The following is a 22,391-nucleotide window of genomic DNA, read 5'->3' as shown; positions in this document are numbered from 1 at the left end:
GATGGGGAAGAGGTGCCTCCACAGCCAGCCTGCAGTGGAGGTGAAGATGGGAAGGTTCCTGGGAAGAGCAGGAAGCAGATTGTGCAATAAGTATTCTGCGCTGTGGCCAGTGAGAAAGTTTGCTCTGACAAAAGACTTCACATTGCTGAGTTGAGAGCAAGGCTGGAGGGGAAAGATCCAGGTTCCCTTTAAGGAGCAGCAACAAGGTTCATTATCATATACCTTTGCTTTCACCCAGTTCTTTTACTCGTCCATGCAACAGAGGTGAGTTCCGTGTCTTTCAGAACTTACCCAATTCTAATTTAAGTTCTAATAAAACAGTTGTACATGCTGAAAGCCCTTTCAGCAGCTTCACCTTCAAGTTCCTCAAAGCTCTGGCTTGCACATTCCCATCACATCATCTTTTGATGACTGTAGGCACCATTGTTTTCCTACTGGTATTTCTGGCCCAGCCTCAGGATTTCACCCTGGGTATTCATCTTTTTAGGTTTTCTCTCATCCAGCTGAACAAATCTTTCATAAAGGCTGTTACCATCTTACTTACTGTTCTGTTACCACAGTAGCCTTGTTAACACACATGCTCTTACCTTCTTGAAAGCTGGTCCGAAGAGTTCTGCTGAGGTAATTTATCACTTTTACCAGACTGCCCTAATTTTTTACTTTTATATCAGTCTTAACTCCTTCTTGTCTTTAAGAAACTACATAAGCCTTGCAAATGATAGCTAAAAGCTTATCAGGAGAGCCTTGATTTCTGGTGGAGCAACCAAGAGACTGACTCCATGTCTGATTTGCCTATGATATCAGACTTGACTGCTGGCATATTAAATTTTCAAATGGATAAATGCAGCATGTCCCAAGGTTCCCATCACAGAAAGCTCTCTCACTGTCTTTCTCAGCACTTACCCTTGAAATTTGGGTTGTGGTGATGCTTGCAGACATCTGAATGAGTACTTTGAGCCCACTGTTATGGTGGTTAATACTGTCACCTTGTTCTCTTCAATTTCTTCTTCTGCCAGGGCTCCAGTGGTAGGTTATGTTTCAATCATATTCTGTCTTTGGTATGAGCAGTGAAAGTTCAGTGTACCAGCATCCTGACCTGCACAATCCCATCTTCCAGCAATCAGAGGTAAATGGTTTCAGTCCAAGTTTCTGGAAGACAGCTTTTAATTGTCTGAATGGAGAACAGAGCTGGATCCTTGCAGATGCTTAGCTGAGATCTATCTCTTTTTGCTAAAGCATCATGGACTTTCCTAGCATCATTTAAAATAATCCCAACCAAAACCAAACCAAACCAAACCAAAAAAACAAAAAAAAACCCCCAAAAAACCCCCAAAAACCCAAAACCAAACAACAGCAACAAAAAACCCAAACAACCAAAACCAAAACCAAAAAAAAAGGGAGAGAGAAAAATCTCTAATATTAAACTCTACAGACTTCCAGGAGACACTTCTATGGCTGCTCTAAATCCTGTGGTTAAATTCAGCTAGCAGTGATGGTGTGAAGCTTCTCAGCCAGAGGACTCTTCTTGTCTCAAAGAGGTCAACAAATACCATTGATGATACATTTTTTTTCAGGTGTTGAAGGAAAAGGCATCAGTGACAACAGCTTTGTGCTTTCCGAATGCCAAACAGCAACTGGGAAAGGAGAGAGGTGTGAGCGAGAAAGGGAAAGAATGTGGGAAGAAACTGTGACATTTATTTTCTTGGTATTTACTGATTACAGGTTTTCTTTGTTTATGTTTTTGAAGGTTATGGTCAGATCTCATCTGTTATTTCCTTTAGGTTACTCCTTCCTACTTCTCCTGTTAGTATTGCAGCTGGATTTATATAGGAGGAAAAAAAAAATCTTCAGTTAATTTTTCTGGTGTTTGTTTGCATTAGATGGACTAAGTGAGATAAATAAGCGGCAAATGGCTGTTCACAGATAATCCTCCAAATATCTGATTTTGCGTAGGACTTTCCTGTAACTGGCAGATCTTTAGAGACAAAGCTTTCCAGAGCTCTTTGAAAATCAGCAGTGAAGGGAGTGAGTGGGAAGGTGAAGCCTGGGGGTCGTTCTGTGCAGAGTGTCCCTGGGTGGAAATTCCCCTGCAAGGACTGACTGTAGAAGCAGCTGTAGAATGACTGTTTGAGGCAGGAATGAAGAGGAGCTTGTTAATAACCAACATTTGGCCTTTCTTTGTTCTTGCTTTATAATTTACACTCTGTTTTAGAAATGAGTGTTAAGTGTAGTGCACACACCTCTGCAAGAGGATTGAGTACATACTAATCTCACACCCCTAAAAAAGACTTTTTAAAAAAATATATTATGTATCCATGATGGATCAGACTGCTTTCACAAGACATCAAGAGGATGTCTTTACAGTTTTTTAAGCTGTCTCAGCATGGCTGGGACTCTGTCATCAGGGCTTTGGGGGCTTTAGATAGTTACATAGAAAACATGAAAAGCTGGTAATAAAATGTGGAATAACTATTTTACCTAACGTCTTTTTTACTTACTCATACAGCCATGCTTGTATTTTGATGCCATTATTTAATCCAGATAATTATGTGTCACTATTTCATTAATTTTGGATGTTTTTGTTGGTTTGAGGAATTTCTAGAAATACGAGAGGTTTGGATTTATGGAGAATTTGGCCTTCTGGGTTAATTTAAAATTATACCATTTGTTCCATTTGCATCTGCATACAAGAAAACAGGAACTTACAGAATTCAAACAGAGTGATAAATATACCATTTTTATTAAAACTGCTTAAAGTCATGCTGAAGCTGAAAAAAAATGTGTAAGTCTAATTTAATTTTAAGGTATGCAGTTAATTAATACTCTACATTCATTAACATTCAGAAATGAAAGTATCTTCAGAACCACTACTCCCTGGAGTAATTTGTCACCAGAAATAAAATGTCTGCCTTTGAACTGAAGTAGCTTTTGGGTAGTGCAGTGAGCAGAGGAGCCCATGTTAATGATACAGACTAATCCAGAAGAGTGAACTTCAAGTTCTTTACACTGATATCTCACAATTATAAAACTAATTCTAGTTATGTCAGTGTTGTGACAGCCAGTGCCTTCCTTGCTAAGTGACAGAAACTACCAGCAATTTTAATTTACTGACTAGAGTGTGCTAATTTGTGTGCCTGCTTGTGCATCCCAGATTAGAAAATGTTCACAGCATGCTTCTGGATAAAAAAGGATGCATTTTCTGTTTACATGGTATTTTGGTCTTTAGACTGTGAACTCTCTTTCCAAACAGTGAATAAATACAAGAAAAGAAGCAGCAAAAAATGGATGGGATGCACAGCAAATGCAATGCAATGACCTTCCCTTCCCTTCCCTTCCCTTCCCTTCCCTTCCCTTCCCTTCCCTTCCCTTCCCTTCCCTTCCCTTCCCTTCCCTTCCCTTCCCTTCCCTTCCCTTCCCTTCCCTTCCCTTCCCTTCCCTTCCCTTCCCTTCCCTTCCCTTCCCTTCCCTTCCCTTCCCTTCCCTTCCCTTCCCTTCCCTTCCCGGAACTTCCCTTCCCAGAACTTCCCTTCCCTTCCCGGAACTTCCCTTCCCTTCCCGGAACTTCCCTTCCCGGAACTTCCCTTCCCGGAACTTCCCTTCCCGGAACTTCCCTTCCCTTCCCTTCCCGGAACTTCCCTTCCCGGAACTTCCCTTCCTGGAACTTCCCTTCCCGGAACTTCCCTTCCCTTCCTGGAACTTCCCTTCCCGGACCTTCCCTTCCCGGAACTTCCCTTCCCTTCCCTCTAGTAGAGGAAAAAAATACCTTTTGCATTATTAGCTTCAGTCTTGCAGCACTTCCGATAATGTGTAGCATTCCCACCAGAGCTATATTTGCTTATAAACCCTGTTTAATGCAGTAAGTGAGGATTTGGGTCAGCGGATTGTCAGCGTTGTTGGGCAGTGTTTGCCAAGTGACAGCATATTCTAGGGGTGCAAACATGCCTGCTGAATTTTTTGCCCCTGTACAGTTTTTGTGCAACAGAATCCTGAGATACAGTAATAGGTTTCCTAATTATTCCCCCCAAAACAGTATTAATAAAGAAAATATTTGGTTTTTTTTCTAGACTTACTGTTTTTCTGTGCTACCGTGGCCTTAATAAAGCCAGTGTTAAATAACTGCATGGCTGGACAAAGGAGCTATGATTTTCTGCCACTTAATTTGTTTGAGTTCAAAAGGATGATTTGACTCTCATCGTGTGAAAAGCATTTCATTGCATACTGGAAAGCTGTCTGGTTTTGCATCTAACAGACTTGACAGCGTGGTTGGCAACAGACGGATAATGGAAGGCTAATGAATAATGAAAAGCTTAGTGATTGAAACAGCAGAGCTGCAAGGAGAGGAGAGGGAAAGCTGGGATGGAAAATGGTAAAACAAGCAGTACAGAAGTCAGGAATAACTAGTATTTTGATCAGTATCAGAGAATGTTTTCACATCAGAATTTAACCCAGTCAAAACTTAAGCATTCTCCATCAACCATCTCACAAAAGCTCTTAACTCATGCACCAAGACACATTTTGTACAAGCCACTCAGCTTGCCTTGAGGAAGGGTAGATTGAAATGAAAATATTTTTCAGCTGCTAGGATGATGCAGTAACCTTCTCAGTTGTCATTAATTCTCTGGTGCATTCATAAATTCCTACCTGAGTGGGGAGTGCTTAGTATCTCACAATCTGCTGCAAAAACCAGATCAGAGCTGTAGCACTGGAAGCTATCAGCTGTACAGGAGGGACATTGCAACACTTACTATGTATTTATACTTCTGTGAAGATGTCTCTATTTTTGTAGGAGGGTTAACTCTGTTTTCATGGCACTTACTCTTCAGACTCCCAGCAGGGAGGAGTAGCTCTTACTCTCTAACTGGTCTCTCCAGGTAAAATATGGTCTCTAGAGTGACTGCACCTTAAGAAGGATTCCTCTGCAGATGTAGTGAGATTTACTGGGACTAGCACTTAACTCCAGGTGTCAAAAGAAACAAGACTATCTCTTGGCATCAAAAGAGGTTGGCTCAGTGGCAGTTCAATAGTCGTGATGTTTGTGTCTGGATTTGTGCATTAACATGGAGGAAACCAGCTTGTATTAACTTCCTTACACTGCCAAGCTCAGTTGTGGCTGAGCTTGGTGGTGCAAGGCTTGCTCTTACACTTGCTTTCACGGTAAGAGTTACTGAGTAGGAGTTGAGTTAGCACTGTTCTTGCTGTCTCTTCGTGTCTCTTTTTTTTAATGATAAATGGAAAGAGGTCTGCTACTTTCTTGCTGTAACTTACTACTTTTCCTGAGCTCTGATATCACTGAAAAATTAATAACACTGTAAATACTATCCTTTCCTTTTTTCTTCACAGAATTTGTACCAAAATAGGTTCCTGGGCCTGGCAGCCATGGCATCTCCATCTAGGAGCTCACAAAATCGGCGCCGGTGCAAAGAACCTCTCAGATACAGCTATAACCCTGACCAGTTCCATAATATGGACATCAGGAGCAGTTCCCATGAGACGGTCACCATTCCTAGGTCTACCAGTGACACAGACCTCGTCACTTCAGACAGCCGGTCCACCCTGATGGTCAGCAGCTCCTACTACTCCATCGGGCATTCACAAGACCTTGTGATATACTGGGACATAAAGGAGGAAGTGGATGCAGGGGACTGGATTGGCATGTATCTCATAGGTAAGTCTCTTTGTATTCCTTGCTACTTTTTGTAGTTGTAGGCATTAGGGTAATGTGGGTTAATGATAGCAGTGAGATGATGTAGCTCTCTTAAGTGTAGTCCTAAAGTGGGTTCATATATGATAAGAATTTTTTCTGCTCCTTTCTGAATTACTGGTTGCAGTCCTTGCGCTCACTTTTTCTTCAGTAAAGATACCAGAAGACTTTTTGTTGATGGTTTCTTGGCATTTCAGGATAAAGTAATTTTAAAGCCATTTGAATCTTGGGAAAATACCTCCTGTATCATGACAGTATAATATTTTCAGGGTTTCCTCTTGAAAGTTCTTGAGTAATCTGTGACAGATGAGAGGTTTTACAAGTCAAGAATATGAATCATTTAAAAACCTTGTGAGAATGCCTTTTACTCCATAGCCACAGGATATTTTGATATGAACAATAATTATAGACTGAGACAGTCTTAAATTGTCCCAGAAAGTTTTGCATTTTTTCCCCTTTTGTTGTGTATTGGAACCTATATTGAGCCATGTACATTAACATATTTTTGGCAACTCCATCTAGTAAATCCAGCCCCATATAAAAGTAATAAGAAATGGTTTCAAGCCACTTTTACTTGATTGTTTCACTTCAGTATAAAATCAGCTTTTCCTAACCTGGTTTGATTCCTATGGAAATAGTCCTACTGCTGAGACTGGAGTTTATGTTAACTCTGCTCTCTGGTAAATTTTGAAAATGATGGATCTGTTTCAGACACATTTCTCTTTGTATTAAGGGTCTTAAAGATGTGACATTCTTAAATGTTTCTTGAAAACCAGTGACTTTATAAAGAATTGGTGCCCCCACAAAGGGACATGTTGTTAAATTGCTTTCCTGGTCTATTTAGAAGATATGCCTAGCAGTAAACAGATATTTTAGTTCTAACAGCACTGTTTCATCTTGCTTAGACAGAGAACCAGAACCAGATAAAGCATATGGTGCTGTGAGAAGAGCTTTTGGAGCGGGCATAGGAGATCATAGGGAGCCACGGTGTTGCTGAAGTGCTTTAGTGGATAAAACCCAATGGCTTGGCTTCACATACTGATGATATTGGGAACATAAATGTTGGTGACATAGGGGATTTGGAGAAAGTATTAGATAGTAGGCCTCAGCATGTAGAAGAACCATGGTGGCAAGGTGTTACGCTTTGGAAAGTAAGTTCAGGGTATTAAAAAGACTATAAAAAGGGATACACAAAGGTAGCTATTTAGGACATGGAGGGAAAGGAGTGGAGGTTACCATAAGCCAAACTGCAGGACTTGTTCCTGTGAGTAACCCCATAAAGTGTCCTTCTTTGAAAAGAAAAGTAGGCTTCTGAAATTTAAATCTTTTAGGAAAGAAACAGAGACTGGATTTAAAACAGATGCCTTGAAATCAACCTGGTTTGTTGGCCTCAACAGAAAATTGCTTTTGTTTACAGTTAAGTTTGAAGTGAAGTGTTTTGCTGGAATAGATGAGAAGACACAGGAGTCCCCAGCACTGGGCATTAAGAAATACTGTACACTTACTCTGAAGTAGTGCAGGCAACTCATAACTCTTGCCTCAGTGGACAGAGGCTAAGTATTCCTTCTGGTGGTCAGAAGTAAACAGACTTCAAAAATTTTTAATTTTCAATTTTTTTTTTATAGGCAGCATGAACACATAGAAGTTTAACTGGGCAAAATAAAAATATGCCCTGATACTCCTGCTTAATTTACCATATCAAACAGGATACATTGCCCCAGACACCCCAGTAAATTATAGGTGCAGTTCTTGAAGTGTATCTTTGCCTCTGCTGACTGAATGCCTGTTGTTTATGACAGTAGTCAATAGCTCGTTCCAAGGAACTCTGCTACCAAATGAAAAATTAATAGTGTGTCCAGTCCCCAAGAAACCAATAGCTGATCCTTGATATCTTTGAAGGTGTTTTGTCTTCACTCTCTCAGGTTTCCACTCTAAATAACTGAGGAACTAGCAGACAGCAGCATCCCTCATTTCCTTTCTTCTCTTGCCTTCCCCTGTTCCCATTCCTGCCCCCTCCCCCCTCAAAACTCGTATCTTCCTTATAAATATGAGCTTTGGTTTTGGTTCCCTTTAAAGAACATGGAAGACTGTGAAGATCACTTGGCTTTTAGCATTTGTTTGACACTGAAAACTCAGAATCTACAAAGGTAACTGGCACTGTGGTTTTATCCACATTTACAAATCAGGGCGAATGAGTAGGAATAGGTCTGTAGAAGCAAGTATCTGATGAAGGCCTTTTGGGGGCATGACTTAGAACAGTTTCAGTCTGGCAAACTGCATGCCCTTGAGATGCTGTAGTGCATCTTTCAGTTTAGTTTCATCAGGACAGAATTGAGTTCATGTGGCTGTATTACACCACAGTGTCATGGTGACAAAGTAGGGACAGTTAGAAGGGTCAGTACAAAGGACCCTTTCTGACCTGAAATAAAACACTGATGCCTTCTATTCATGACCAGTCCATAGGAGTGTGAGATCCAGACATCCCTAATGGCTTAGATTTGTGTCTGCATTTGCACAGATTTTGTGAGCCTGTGCTCCTGTTAAGAAAAGGAATGTTCCTGACCTTGTGGATATGACCTTCACAATGTAAACTGATCTATAACTATGTTTTGAATTAGCAGACAGACTGGAACAAGAGAACCAAAGAAACTATGACCTTTTCCCAGTCTGCTCAGGAGAGGATTAGTGTTGAATCCTATTATTATCACTTGTCTGGCAACTCTGTTAACTATTGCAATGCTGCTGGTCATTCTAGTTTTTGTCTCAATCCAGCTTGTGGATGCAGCCCAATCCTTTCTGTGATTGTTTGGGTTGGTGAAATTGGAGCTGAAAGGTTCGAACGTAGCACTGTGTAGTATTGGGGAGAGTCATGAGTACTGGGAAATTACAGTAATTTCACGACTATAAGGCGCACCTTTTTGACTAAATTTTTTCCCTGAACCCGGAAGTGCGCCTTATAGTCCGGTGCGACTTATCTGATGGACAAAGTTGCGAAATTTGCCAAACCGGAAGTGCGAGCCGCAATGGGGGGGCGGTGCCACGGGAGCACCGTGTCGCAAACGGGGGCGGGAGCGGGCGGCCACAGCCGGCAGGAGCCAAGAGGGGAGGGAGGCAGCCAACGCCAGTCCTGGCCTGGGCGGAACAAGGAGCTGGGTGGCGCCACCACGGGCGCTGGGGGAACGAGAAGCCGGGCGGCGCCGGCCCTGGACCGGGCGAGGGGGAAATGAGAACCCGGGTGGCCCTGGCCCGGGCGCGGAGGGAACAAGAAGTGCGAGCCCGCAACAGCCCTGGGCAGAGCCCGCCCGGTGGCGGCATCGGAGCAGTGGCGGCGAAGCCCCTGCGGCCGCCAAAAGGCGGCGCCGGCCGAGCCGCTGCGGCCGCCATAAAGCGGCGGCGGCGAAGCCCCAGCGGCCGGTGGATCGCGGCATTGGGGAAGCCCCCGCGGTCGCCAAATCACGGCACCGCCGGAGCCCCCGCCGCCGCCAAATCGCGGCGCCGCCGGAGCCCCCGCGGCCGCTGAGAAGCGGCGCTGGCCGAGTCCCCGCGGCCGCCGAATCGCGGCGCAGACCGAGCCCCCGTGGCCGCCAAGAAGCGGCGCCGGCCGAGTCCCCGTGGCCGCCGAGAAGCGGCGGCAGCCGAGCCCCCGCGACCGCTGAATCGCGGTGCCACCGGAGCCCCCACGGCCGCCAAGAAACCGCGCCGCCGGAGCCCCCGCGGCCGCCCAATCGCGGCGCAGGCTGAGCCCCCGCAACCGCCAAGAAGCGGCGCTACCGGAGCCCCCGTGGCCGCCGAGAAGCGGCACCGGCCGAGTCCCCGTGGCCGCCGAATCGCGGCGGCGGCCGAGCCCCTGCGGCCGCCGAGAAGCAGTGACGGGGAAGCCACTTGCGGCCGCCGAATCGCGGTGCCGCCGGAGCCCCTGCGGCCGCCTAATCGCGGTGCCGCCGGAGCCCCCGTGGCCGCCGAGAAGCGGCGCCGCCGGAGCCCCCGCAACCGCCGAGAAACCGCGCCGCCGGAGCCCCCGCGGCCGCCAAATCGCGGCACAGGCTGAGCCCCCGCGGCTGCCAAATCGCGGCGCAGTCCAAGCCCCCGCAGCCGCCAAATCGCGGCGCCGCCCAAGTCCCCGCGGCCGCCGAGAAGCGGCGCCGCCGGAGCCCCCGCGGCCGCCGAATTGTGGCGCCGGCCGAGCCCCCGCGGCCGCCGAGAAGTGGCACCGGCCGAGTCCCCGTGGCCGCCGAATCGCGGCGGCGGCCGAGCCCCCACGGCCGCCGAGAAGCGGCGGCGGGGAAGCCCCTTGTGGCCGCCAAGAAGCGGCGCTGCCAGAGCCCCCGTGGCCGCCGAATTGTGGCGCCGCCAGAGCCCCCGCGGCCGCCGAGAAGCCGCGCCGCCGGAGCCCCCGCGGCCGCCAAATCGCGGCGCAGGCTGAGCCCCCGTGGCTGCCAAGAAGCGGCGCTGCCGGAGCCCCCGTGGCCGCCGAGAAGCGGTGGCGGCCGAGCCCCCGCGGCCGCCGAATCGCGGTGACGGCCGAGCCCCCGCGGCTGCCGAGAAGCGGCGGCGGGGAAATCCCTTGCGGCCGCCGTGAAGCGGCGCCGCCGGAGCCCCTGCGGCCGCCGAGGAGCGGCAGCGGGGAAGCCCCCGCAGCCGCCGAAAAGCGGCGACAAGTGACGCAGCCCCGGGGAAGCGGAGAGAAGCATCGCGGCCCCAGGGAACAACGGGAAGCGTCGCCGCCGCCGGCCGCAGGGAAGCCGGGACGCAGCGCGGTCGCACGGTGGAAGCTGGGTGCTGTGAGCCGTGCCAGCCGGCGCCGGGGGCGGGCGGCAGTGCCGGGGCACGCTGCACGGGGAGGGCGCCTGGGGCTGCATTTAAAGGCTACACCGATCTTTGAAAAATGTTTACAAATTTAGCACCTGCCAGCAATTCGTTACTTTGTTGCGCGCTGCGCGGCTCCTCGCTGCAAAAAAAAAAAAAAAAAAAGTTCGCCTTATAGACCGGTGCGCCTTATCTGATCTACAAAGTTGCGAAATGTGCCGACTTCTGGGGGGTGCGCCTTATAGTCCCGTGCGCCTTATGGTCGTGAAATTACTGTATTTGCATCCTTAGGATATCAGGTGGTGTGTTGTGGATTTTCTTTAACCCTTAGTGTTGGGAGCATTGGAATTGATATTGGTTTTTTGTCTTGTGGGAGTATCCCAGGAAGGGACTATGTAGAAGCAGAACAGAAGGCAGTTCTACGTTGTAGGAATTTAATCATTGCCATTGTAGTATTCTAAGAAATATCTCTTGTATGAGTGTTGGTTTTAAAATGCATAAAACTTACTGTTTTCACCGCCACTGCCATCACTAATAATTTAATCATACCCATTAAACTTCAGACTTCAGAATAATGGTATTCCAAGTCTGGGGGAATAGAGATGATATAAAAGGCTTCAAAAAAAAAAAAAAAAAAAAAAAAAGCAGAAATCACGTATTTAATATGTTTTTATTCTGTGGAACATTTTGGGGTGCTATTCAAAATTTAAGGTAGCCTGAAAGAGGGGTTGAGGGACTCCTCCCAGTGTGGAAATTCTGTCTGTTTGCTCCTCTTTTGAAAAGCCACAGCTCCTATTATCACAAGGTATCTGCTGTTTTCCCCTATCGATCCATTTATGCATTCCTTAGGATGGTCAGTTGGGAAAAAATAGCAGTTTTTGCAGAAGCAGGTAAGAGCTGGATTTGGCACTGTTTATTAGATGTAACATTTGCTCATGGTCTCAGGAAATGGACTAAGCAGCCAGTCAGTCACTCATAAAACTGTGTACAAAGTGATGCCATGTGTCTCATGGTAAAAAATAGTACCCACTCAGAAGCTTCCTGAAAACATCCATGCACGCATGTCCGTGATTTTCATGAGGGGCCATAGAAAAACTCTTTAGCTGAAGGGAGAATAGTAAATATTGACTCTCTTAAAATATAGATGTTATTACTTCAGCAGATTTTAAGATTAGCTGTAGAAAAATGACAAAAAAATGTAAATTGGGAAAACAAGCATTTCTTAAGAAACACTGTGCCTTCAGGAACGGAATTACATTTCATTCCTAAGTTTGAACTCTAGAGATGCTCTAACTCCCCCTCTATATGCTATCTATCAGCTCTGAGCAATGCAGTGGAACCTCTGAATTCAGTAACAACTCATCTGAAAAGTGTATTTATCTTCCCTCAAGAGAAATATAGTGTTGTGAGCATTCAGCAGGTTTTCAGAAACAGACCTACAATCAAAAATATGGGTAAACACTCAAAAAGAGTTCTCTAAGAAATTTGAACATAACAAAGCTCTGTTGCTATTTAAAGTCTCTGGAATAGCAGAAAAACTATTTGTAAAGAAATGGCCTACTGGGAAAAAATGAAACTAAAACAAAGTTATGAATAAATGAAGAAAGGGTTTATTTTTTTAAGTAAGGACTCTCATTTAATGGCTACTGTGAGGCAGCTGGAATATTTGCAGTTATTTATCTCAAGGCTTTCTCTTTCTCTCTTATCTCATTTGCTGTTACTATTTGTTACAGTATGAAGCCCCTTTAGATAAATTAATATGGACTGCTGGCAGCTGCCTGTAGATAAAGAGCTATCCTATAATTACTGTAGTGCCATTTTAGCTGCTACTAGATTTCACTTCTGTCATCACCTCCTTTCTAATGTATAGGAGCTAATGAGAAATGTTTAAAGCAGACTTTTTAAAAAATCATTTGCTCTAGTACCTGGGGACACTGGTGTTAGAGGTTTATCAGGGCTAGCATTATACTTGTCTTACCCATATAAAGTACGCTTTCTTTCTTTCAACATTTCTTTATATGAAAGCAAAACATTATTAAAGGCTATTTATTAAAAATGTCTTCAAACGCAAATCTTGGAAGGTCCAATTTCCTGTCCATAGCTGGCTTTTTTCAGAATAGATCCTCTCAAATTTATATAAGTAGAAATGTCTTCACCTGATTAGTGACTGAAGTTTAGCTTTAAAACTGGTTCATCCTGTGGTATTATTTCTCCCCCAAAAAGGCAGTTCACCACAACCTGACAAATCTAATAACTATTGGTTAATAGACATTTAAACATTTGTTTATACACTCTCTGGGTTGTTCCTGTTTTGCCTACTGAGACAAATGGGAAAATGTGCATTTTTCCTACCATCAGACTTGGACCAGAACTTGTTTATGTAGCTATTTCACCAAATATCCAGTGCATACAAGCGGAAAGCATGTCAATGTTGCCAGCAGAGATGTAAAATGTTAGAAACAGTAATGTGCATATAAGGCTGGGAGTTGTGGGTGTCTTTGTTACTGGTCTAACCCTGAACTTAGGCTCTCTCTGTGTTTGGACGGTTGCTCTACATCTCTGCTTCAGATACAGCCATCTGCGAAACAAAACTCTTTACAGTGTGCCTGCTTATAGTCAATTTTGTTGATGCTTGGATTTGTTGTGCCTTGGGACCCATCTTTCCAACCCTTTTATGGTCTTTGGAAGAGAATTTCACTATGGTCTTAGGGCTCCTCCTCAGTAGGTTTTCTTGTAGTTGGGTCTTCCACCAAGCTGGGGATGGCAACCATGGCTGGCTGTCATCACCTCAGCAAGTTAAGATTTGTTGTACACCTGCAATTCTGCTTCCTCTGTGAAACATCAACAGAGGTGCCCAGTGGCCAGGCAGCTTTCACTAGGCACAGCACAATTTATTTCAGGAACAAAAAGTGTCAGAGGAGCAGGTATCACAGGCCTTGGCAGATATATTAGTGCAGCAATATCAGTTTTTTGTTCCAACCTGGGTTGCCGTCATCTGGCTGCTCTTCGATCCACTGAGAGTGACTTATCAGGCTGAGTCACTTTTTGCCTTTCCCAGTTCTGTATATGGTACACTGCTTCAGCCAGACAAAACCTGGATATGCTGTTTACAGACCCACCAACTGTGACATGAACACAGCTAGCTTTTGCATCTGATTCACCCCTTTACAAGTAAATGCAGTCAACACTTAAATACAAGGGTTTCTGAATATTCCCAACACATATGGCTTCTGACATATCTTCCCTTTCACTGCTTCCAAGGTTCAGCTGTCATTTGTGTTAATGTTGGTAGCAGCAATGCATCAAAAAGCTTCTCTAGAGTGTTTAGTGCAGTAGTGGTGTGCTTTGTGGTCTCTCAGTGAACTCATAGTAAAGAAGCCTGCAGACTGCCAGTTCTTTTCTTTAAATATATTTAATATGCGATAGAGATGTTTACTGTGTGCCGAAGGATTCCCATTTTCATGTATTACTTCTCCATAAAATAACAGCTCTTATGAACATCTTTCTAGGTGAATGGGTAGAAAAGAGTTTTCCGTTGCAACTATTCCTGCTGAATATCAGGAGAGGGAAGTAATGCATACAGGGAATACTGCATCCTCATGTCTTCTCAGTGATTTCTAGGGTCCTTATGCCCATGGATAAACTGCCTCTGTGCTGTGCAATTGCCCATGGCCCACATTTTTGTATAGTCCAGACTTACATTGAATGACCACCTGCTAAAATATTTTGTAAGAAATCCTTTGGGGATATTGGTGCACCAAATCCCAGATTTTGGCCCTTAATCCTGCAAAAGAAGCATATTCTATGCAGCACATTCAGACAATAGATGGGACAGAATCAATCATCGCGCTAACAGTGGACAGAACAGACATAAAATTCTTGACAGGATAAGGCTTAAAGCAGAAAGATTTGTTTTGGACAGGTTGTCAAGCCGGCCATGTGGATTTTGAAGGTTCAGCATATGTTTTTCTTCTCTTAGTTTTCTGGTTTAGAACTAAATCCTTCTCATTCCTTAGTGTTTAAACCACTTAGATTGGCCTGTTCATAACACTGGAATATTCCCATGCTGCCTCCCACAACTACTGTAATGACTGTGTAGGCATTTAGCTTTTGTGATCTTTCTCATCCATTGATCTCGCCAGCCCTAAAGGTATTTTTTTTTCCTTCGCTGGAGATCTTTCACTTTGTAATAAGTTTATAACTGAATACCATTTTTCAGATAAAACCAGTCCAGATTCCCAAGAGGTTCTTTGCACTATGGTGCTTCAGTATACACATCTGAGTTGTGTTTGGATTTTTTTTCCTACTGCTTTATCAGACCACAACCTCCTGTCTAATTTACTACTTGCTGTTATGTTTTTCAACATTACTGTAAATCCATTTTTCAAATGCTGCAAATTATTTCCCCCTTATTTAATGAACATTGTTAACCTGGAAAAATGTCATCTTTGTTCGCATTTCAGATCTTCCAGTGTCCCTTTATATCTTGTCTTCATACTGCCTTGGGCCTCCAGCATCTCTTATTTTAAAATTTTCTAGCAGATTTCTAGCTGCACTGCCCTGACCTAACCTTCACTTTCCAAATTGAACTGTAGTCATGGGGAGACTTCCACTGACAATGAGAACTTTGTTATTATAGTAAAAACAAGCAAACAAAATTCTCCCACGCTGTACCTTACCACACATTAATATGCACTGGGGAAGTTGGGATCATCCTTGTTTGGATTCGTCCCTCCCATCTTCAGTTCTGTGTGCAAACTGGATCTCATTACTTGTGAATAACTTTATACAATGCACAGGTGAAGTACAGCTCACCTATGTACAGCTGTTGTTTGTACTGAGACCCAAATGTGGTCCCCTTGCTGCACGGATAAGAATAAATCTGGAAGTGCAGGAGCTTTAAAGGAGAAGCCTGTAGCTGGTACAGGCTCAGCTGAAGTAGCGCTGACAGCTGTGTGGTGCTATCACACTTCTAAGGGTATGCAGAACCAAATGACACCATTATTACTGGACACATGCCCATCCCACTGCAATCTAACATGTGCTGTGGGGATTTTAGGCCCCAAAATTTTTATCGCTGAACCTCCACTCCTTACTTTCCTCATTCCTTCTACCTTTTCAGCAGAAGATTTGTAATTAGAGGAGAGAAATGCATGAGTGGTAGGTTGTTCTGGAGCACAGCTTCCTAACATAAAAAGGACACCATAGAAGAATACAGATCATTGCCATCAGCTCTGCTTTTAGCCAGACGTTCCACTGTTGCATGGAAGGAGAGGGAAGTCCCTTGAGTGACAAAACTCAGACTCTCAGTGTGGTTAGCTCAAGTGCAGGTGAGGAAGAACTGGATCTACAGTTCATCCAGAGCTTTCTGAAAACCTGCAGGCACATAATTGCCAAGATTTAATAGGGTCTCTGTAATGGCTAGTCATTTGCTTTTTTAATTGTTGTTGCTGTCCTGAAAAATGAGAATGTTATCCCTCAGCAGTAATTTGGAGAGTGCTGGAGTGGTAAAGAGTGATAAATGGCTCTGAAAGTAAGCTAGATGTTCAAAGATAAAAGTGTTTTGCTGAAAGTTGAGACTCCTTGGTTTTGCGAGTGGCTGATGTGTCATTTGGGTTTAATGCGTAATTCTTTCTGCTTCGGGTTTGAAATCCACCATGCCTGTCTTTCTAATGTCCCTGGAGCAGTTTTACTTATGGCCACCATCTTCTGCCCTTGGTGACCAATAATTGTTCTAACTTTTCCAACTCACTCCCCATTTTACTACAGTTTATCTCCCTTTCTACCTTCCTTTTGTCTTTCTTTTGACTTGTCTTCCTCATACTGCTCTTGTCCGCTCAATGTTCACATTTCTCCCTCCCATTTTTTTTCCTCTAGCTGGGCAAGGGGCTAATTTTTGTGGGATTAAAATGCAATCATTAATGTGCTTGAAAAAAGCATATGCAAAGTTCTTAGAGAACTGAGCTTGCAGCACCAGTGAAGGATTAGGCCCTTGTTTTCCAGAGAACTCTTCTCCCTAAGAAGTTATAGAAGGAGGGATGGTAACTGTAAATTGCAGTATATTAATTGCCTGCAGCAGAAATTGGCAAATGAATTAACAGTGAAATTTCAATCCACACTGGAGCTTAATATGTAGTAGCTGAAGTCAACAGAAATGTTCCTAACTAGTATTTTTGATTTTTTTTAATGCGGCATCTTTGTAAAGAAATTGGGATCTGCATCTTTGGCATATGTTTCTCATTAATAGTTTCTCTTCTGCAGAATGATGACTGCTTGTATTACACAGCTCTTTGGAAGAAGAGCTTTCAAGGACCGGGTTTTGCAATGCTAAAGGATTGCAAAAGGAAACACTTTCATGACCTGATACAAATCACTTCAAGCTCCACTTGTGAATTGCAGGGGCTTTTGTCATCAGTTTGTGTTTTTCTTCAAGGAATAGATTTGGTGGTAAGCAAAGGAACATAAGAAATATGAAATTTATTTATGACTTACCCCTTCTAGTATTATTTTGTAAGATAATTCATTTTCTTGATATTTAATGAAGGGTGTGGAGCACATGTCCTATGAAGAGCGGCTGAGGGAGCTGGGGATATTTAGCATGGAGAAGACTTAGGGAAGACATTATCACTCTCTCTAACTACCTGAAAGGAGATTCCTCTTCTCCCTGGCAAGCAGTGATAGGATGAGAGAGAATGTAGTCTCAAGCTGCTCCAGAAAGGTTTATGTTGGACATTAGGAGGAACTGCCTCATAGAAAGGTTGATTAGATACTGGAATAGCTGCCCGGGGAGCTGGTGGAGCACTGTCCCTGGAGGTGTTCAAGGGAAGACTGGATGTGGCACTCAGTGCCATGGAATAGTTGTCAAGTTGGTGTTAGGGCATAGGTTGGACTTGATCTCAGAGATCTTTTCCTACCTAATTGATCCTGTGATTTACAAAATCTCATTCCTGCAGCTTTCCATGCTAGTTGCAGAACAGATCAACCAGAGCTCAACCTCTTTGCACAGAAAATAATTTTAAAAAGCATTTTGCTAGCTATTGTTGTATGCCATAATACAGATATACATAAATTTCAAACTAACTAGATTTATTTAGGTAAGACTAGAAATCCTTATGTAATTTTAGAAGTACAGCATTTCCTTTCCAGAAGGGATCAAGACATGAAGTGTAGCTTTTATTTTTGTGCCCTAATTGCATTACATTTACAGGAAGCAAATGTTGTAGTATGTAGTGTTAAATCAAATTAGTGATGCATAAGGGACTGGAATACTGTGTCAAGTTCAGGAACCTATCTAATGTCATATTCTTGGCTCATGTTAATTATTTGTTTCTTTGCAAGTAGCACATGTTATTCTAAATTTCATTTATGTTAGTCTTTGAGAATGTGAAAAGATAGCCTAGTTATATATTTGAGTAAAATACTGTATGAGAAAGGGGAGTTTGTTTTTAATTTCTGCCTCCTAAGTACAGCCAAACAGATCAAAAGGGACACTCAGCTATTTGTAATTTAAACTCCATCAGTCCTTCTGAGGAAGATGTATGGACTATCTGATTGCTTCTTTGTGGGAATTTCAGACAAACTTTCAAATACCGAGGTTCTGTCTGTTTAATGTAGCTGATGACAGCACTTAAGTCCCCATTAGATTATTCACAGAATCTTTTTGAGGGGTGGCCTTTATCAATATTTCCCTAAGTCCTCTGAAGAGCAGCATGCTTTTTGTCAATTGGATTCTGTCTTTCATCTGAAAGATAACTTTCTTTGGTGGCCATGGTTCTTTATCTCTCTTTAGTGCTTGTGAATTGTATTGGGACGCTCAGCATAGACGTGACAGCACAGAATATTTTTAGCGGTAAAAGGCTATGCTTGGCGGTGTCTGGTTTGGTGAGGAGAAGCAGTCCATCAGATTGCTGCTGGCTCCCAAAGCACTTGCTGTCATTTGCTTCTAGCATGCCTTGGTCCCTCTGGCTGCTATTTGGATCCTGGCTCCCTGGCTCCAGGTCGTGCATCACCTTCCCCGTTTCCTCTAGGGCCTGTGGGAGGTCTGTGGCGGCTGCTGCTCCTGTCCCAGCAGAGTCTTGTAGGTCTGCAGCCACCTATCATCTCAAGCAAGAGGCAGTCAGCAATTCTGCATGCCCGAGGGCAGGGGGGACAGAGAGCAATGTCTGCTGGCTCCTGTGTTAGACACCCCCACCATCCCCAGCTCTAGCTCCAGGAGCAACTAATGATGTTCAAAGTGCAGCACATCCCAAATACTCCCCCCTTTTAATCCTTAATTAGTAAGCTGTCTACTGCCCAGGGAAATGAAGCCACAGACCTGAGAGCAATTGCAAAGTGGCTGCTTTTTGGCCAAGCAGGGCTAAACCCAACCTATGCAGAGGAAGCAGATAGCTAGTGTAAATGTTAATCACGTTTCAAATATAGAGAGAGGGAGGGAGATGCATTACAATGCTTCATTGGAAAAATGTCAAAAGACATTAGCTACTGCCTGAAATATATAAAAGGGAACAGCATTAACTCTGCTCTTCATTTTGTGTGGAGGTGAAGCAAAGTATTTCACCGTTTACCTTTGGGAATTAAGATGCAACATGTTTTAAAGGTCACTTCCTTTGTTATAGGGATTCTCAATAGAAACAAGAAATAAAATTTGTTTTCCTTTCCACATACTCTTTCTCCTCAGCATACCATACCATCTCTTTGCTTACCTATGGCATAAATATTGATAAATACATATGCAGACATATGCACATAGTGCACTAAGCAGCATTGTATTTCACATGCAAAATTTTCTTTGTCAATGTGCTACATACATAATGTGTGAGTTCAGGAAATAGCATGCCTAGAATAGTGTTACTTGCCAATTAAAACAGGTCAACCAGGCATATTCATACATTCCACCCTCCTAACGAGTTTCAATTACTGCTATTTTTAACTTACCAGAGGATATTTCTTTCTTCCAAAATTACATACCTTCAAAAACTGAAGGAGCAAGACTTCAATTTTGGACCTGAATGTACTCTTCTAGAGACAAAATTTTTCTGGCTTAAAAGTCCCAATGAACATAAATTTCTACTAGACTAAAAATAATTTATATTTCTTTGGAATTTGGGACTTACCTCTTTCAAAAGAGACAGGGTTAAAACTGACTGTGAGAACAACCTACATACTGGATTTCTAAATCATGACATTTGTAAATACAATTTGTATACAAATTGGTTTTATACTTAAAGGCTTCACTGCTCCTATTTGATTGCTCTGCATATTGCAGAGCTCCATAAGCTCATATTAAATTATCCTTTCTGATATCTGAGCCTGTGTTCCATCAGTAGCCACCCTCCATAAACTGCACATGACTAGCTCCATGTATGTATCCCTTCCCTGGGGACCTGCTTCCCACATGCCCATATCTCTTGTCTCCATGGCAGGAGGCAGTGTGCAGGTGTTGCTCAGTGGCAGCAGCTTGTTCCAGATTTCCTGTGGTCTCACCTGTCAGCTGTAACCATAGACTGGCTTGCTTATCTTTCCCTTCCTGTGATCTTCCACCTTGGACATGCAGATGGATAGCGGCCCTTCTTCTCAGCCTGATTTTCAAGGCTTCCTACACTTTTTCAACAAAATAGAAGAAAGGGTTTTCTGAAGTCATCCCTATTGGCTCAGCTTGCCATAGGGATGTGATTTAGTTTGGGTATGGGCATATGTCAACATCTCTGTCAAATTAGAGGGATTATGTGTGGCAGAGTTCATGCTGCCTTTGTGCCAACTGCGGGAAGCAACAACAGTGAAAGTGCCAGCTGGTCCCCACAGATACTGATATGAACACAGTATCTTAAAGCTGATTCTGGGATCTCCTGTGCCACTACACTCTGGCCTAAAACGCTTGCAGTTTCTAAAGCAAGACCATCCAGTCCAGCTCAGTTAAGCCTCCTTAAGCAAGCATGGTATTTTATAAACAGTGTATCTTGAGGGACAGTAATTAACCATGCATCATCACAACATGGCGGGTGTTGGAGCATCTCCAGCAGCTTTCAGAGACTGAATATGACAAATAAACATCACAAGTGGTGAAGCCAGTGAACAGCATGCTGGAACTGAGGGATACTCTCTCTGCCCCATCAGGATGAGAGCCAGGCAGGGTTCCCAGGTTCCAACTCAGTGCAACATTTCAGTGTATGTTCACCTTTAAGTATAAAGTGTTTTCCCTGACAAAGCAAAAAGGACAGGTTTAAGTCTTCTCACAAGTATATAATGTTCCTACTTCCATAGAATGATGTGCATTATCCTTGATAATCTGTATCCAGGATGGTCCTTTACTAAAGTTATTCATAAGCAAACCAGTGCTCCGAGAGTAGCAGTTGTATATTTGTCTGCTTTTTCTAGATATATATAATTTGGAATTTAAAAGAAAATGCATCCAACTATAAAATACAAAGTGAGAACAGAAGTCATACCAGAGGATTTTATTATTGAAGGATTTCAGCAGAGATGCACTTCAAAACAGAGCATGAAACACAGCTGGTGAAATAATTCCTGACAATTAGCAAGTCAGCAAAGGAAAAATTTATTGTAGATAGCATTGCTATTTATAATTATCCATTGCAATTGTTAATGACCTCATTAGAAGGATTTCTGTTGTAATCCCTCATGAGAGTAATACCAAAGAGTTCAGTGTTGGTACTCACTCACCTTCCTCCTTTGAGAGCATGACTATGTAAAGCCAGTGGGACAATATTGGCATCTGTTGGTTGCTTTCTTCTTTCAGTGAAAGTGTCGTTTCCTTCAATTTAGTCTCCTTTATTAAACTATTGTAATAGTCTTTGTGTTTATCAACTTTGTCTGTTGGGCTGCCTCTTCTGCTCTGCAGTTGGTCACACCTCCCCTCAGGCACAGTGTCCCTTGTTGTATGGCATTATCTTGTTTTTTTTCTTGAAGCAAAGCCAATTCTTCACGGTGTTTACAACTGAAGTATTTTAATGTCAGAATTGAGTGGTTCACATTTTTCTCACTTTTAATGCAACTATTAATTAGCATAATTGTCTTTAGAACTGGATCTCATCACCCACCCAGTCTCCCACTCAGGACTCAGTCTCCCACTCAGGACTTCTTCCATAACAAGCAAGGCTGGGTTAGTTAAAGCACATTTGTACAAATCTCTGTTAAAATTAAAACTGTTGTTATCGCTAAAAGGAAAAGCCCAGGAGGTTGCTGGCTGGTCTCTGCAGGTAGAGACTGTGCCTTTTGCTTTGTCAGAGCACAGATGGGAAATCCATTTCATCTCACTGAAGCTGGAGCAATGAGCCCATGGCCCAGACCATCCTGACTGGCTGCTTCAGCCGCTTTGGCTGAACTTTTAAATAACAATAAATGAATAATAAATTTGATTTCTCAATATATCATGCAAAGCTCTCTAGTAGCTGTAGGATGTTCTGTCAAACCAAAGGTGTATTTTTAGCCTGACTCTCCGCTGTGCATGTTGTCACAGCAGGCACTTACTGAGCCAATTTTCTTTGTTTATAGATGAGGTCTTGTCAGAAAACTTTTTGGACTACAAGAACCGTGGTGTCAATGGCTCTCACCGTGGTCAAATTATTTGGAAGATTGATGCCAGCTCTTACTTTGTGGAACGTAAGTATTTTTCCAATTCTGCTATGATTTAATTCAATCACTCCAGAACGATAATTCAGCTGTTGTTTTTATGATGTTCTTATGCCCAAAATGTCCCTTAGGAAAGGCCAAAAATGTTACTAGAACCACTGAATGTGTTGATAAAACTGAAACACTTGATGAAATAGTAACCCACAGTTTCTGCAAACAAATTTTGTGGGCATTGACTTAATTACTTTAAAAAAAAAAAGCATGTATGTTTTATCAATTTGCTGTTATTTGGACT

The 22,391-nt window shown here is 43.4% G+C and overlaps 1 protein-coding gene across 8 annotated transcripts in view; it reads left to right on the top strand.

The window, feature by feature from the left end:
• The window catches only part of HECW1 (HECT, C2 and WW domain containing E3 ubiquitin protein ligase 1), a 282,485-nt gene that overhangs the window by 90,403 nt on the left and 169,691 nt on the right, over window positions 1-22,391 (top strand). For all 8 annotated transcript variants that reach the window (XM_033069763.1, XM_033069756.2, XM_033069719.2 and 5 more), the window contains 2 exons: window positions 5,341-5,665; window positions 22,019-22,126. In XM_033069763.1, coding sequence (XP_032925654.1) covers window positions 5,341-5,665; window positions 22,019-22,126 — 433 coding nt within the window. The remainder of the gene's footprint in view (window positions 1-5,340; window positions 5,666-22,018; window positions 22,127-22,391) is intronic.

The sequence above is a fragment of the Catharus ustulatus genome, chromosome 1, assembly GCF_009819885.2.
Source record: "Catharus ustulatus isolate bCatUst1 chromosome 1, bCatUst1.pri.v2, whole genome shotgun sequence".
Lineage (NCBI taxonomy): Eukaryota > Metazoa > Chordata > Aves > Passeriformes > Turdidae > Catharus > Catharus ustulatus.
The sequence above is the reverse complement of the archived record's forward strand: the minus strand, read 5'-3'. Positions and strand labels throughout refer to the sequence as shown.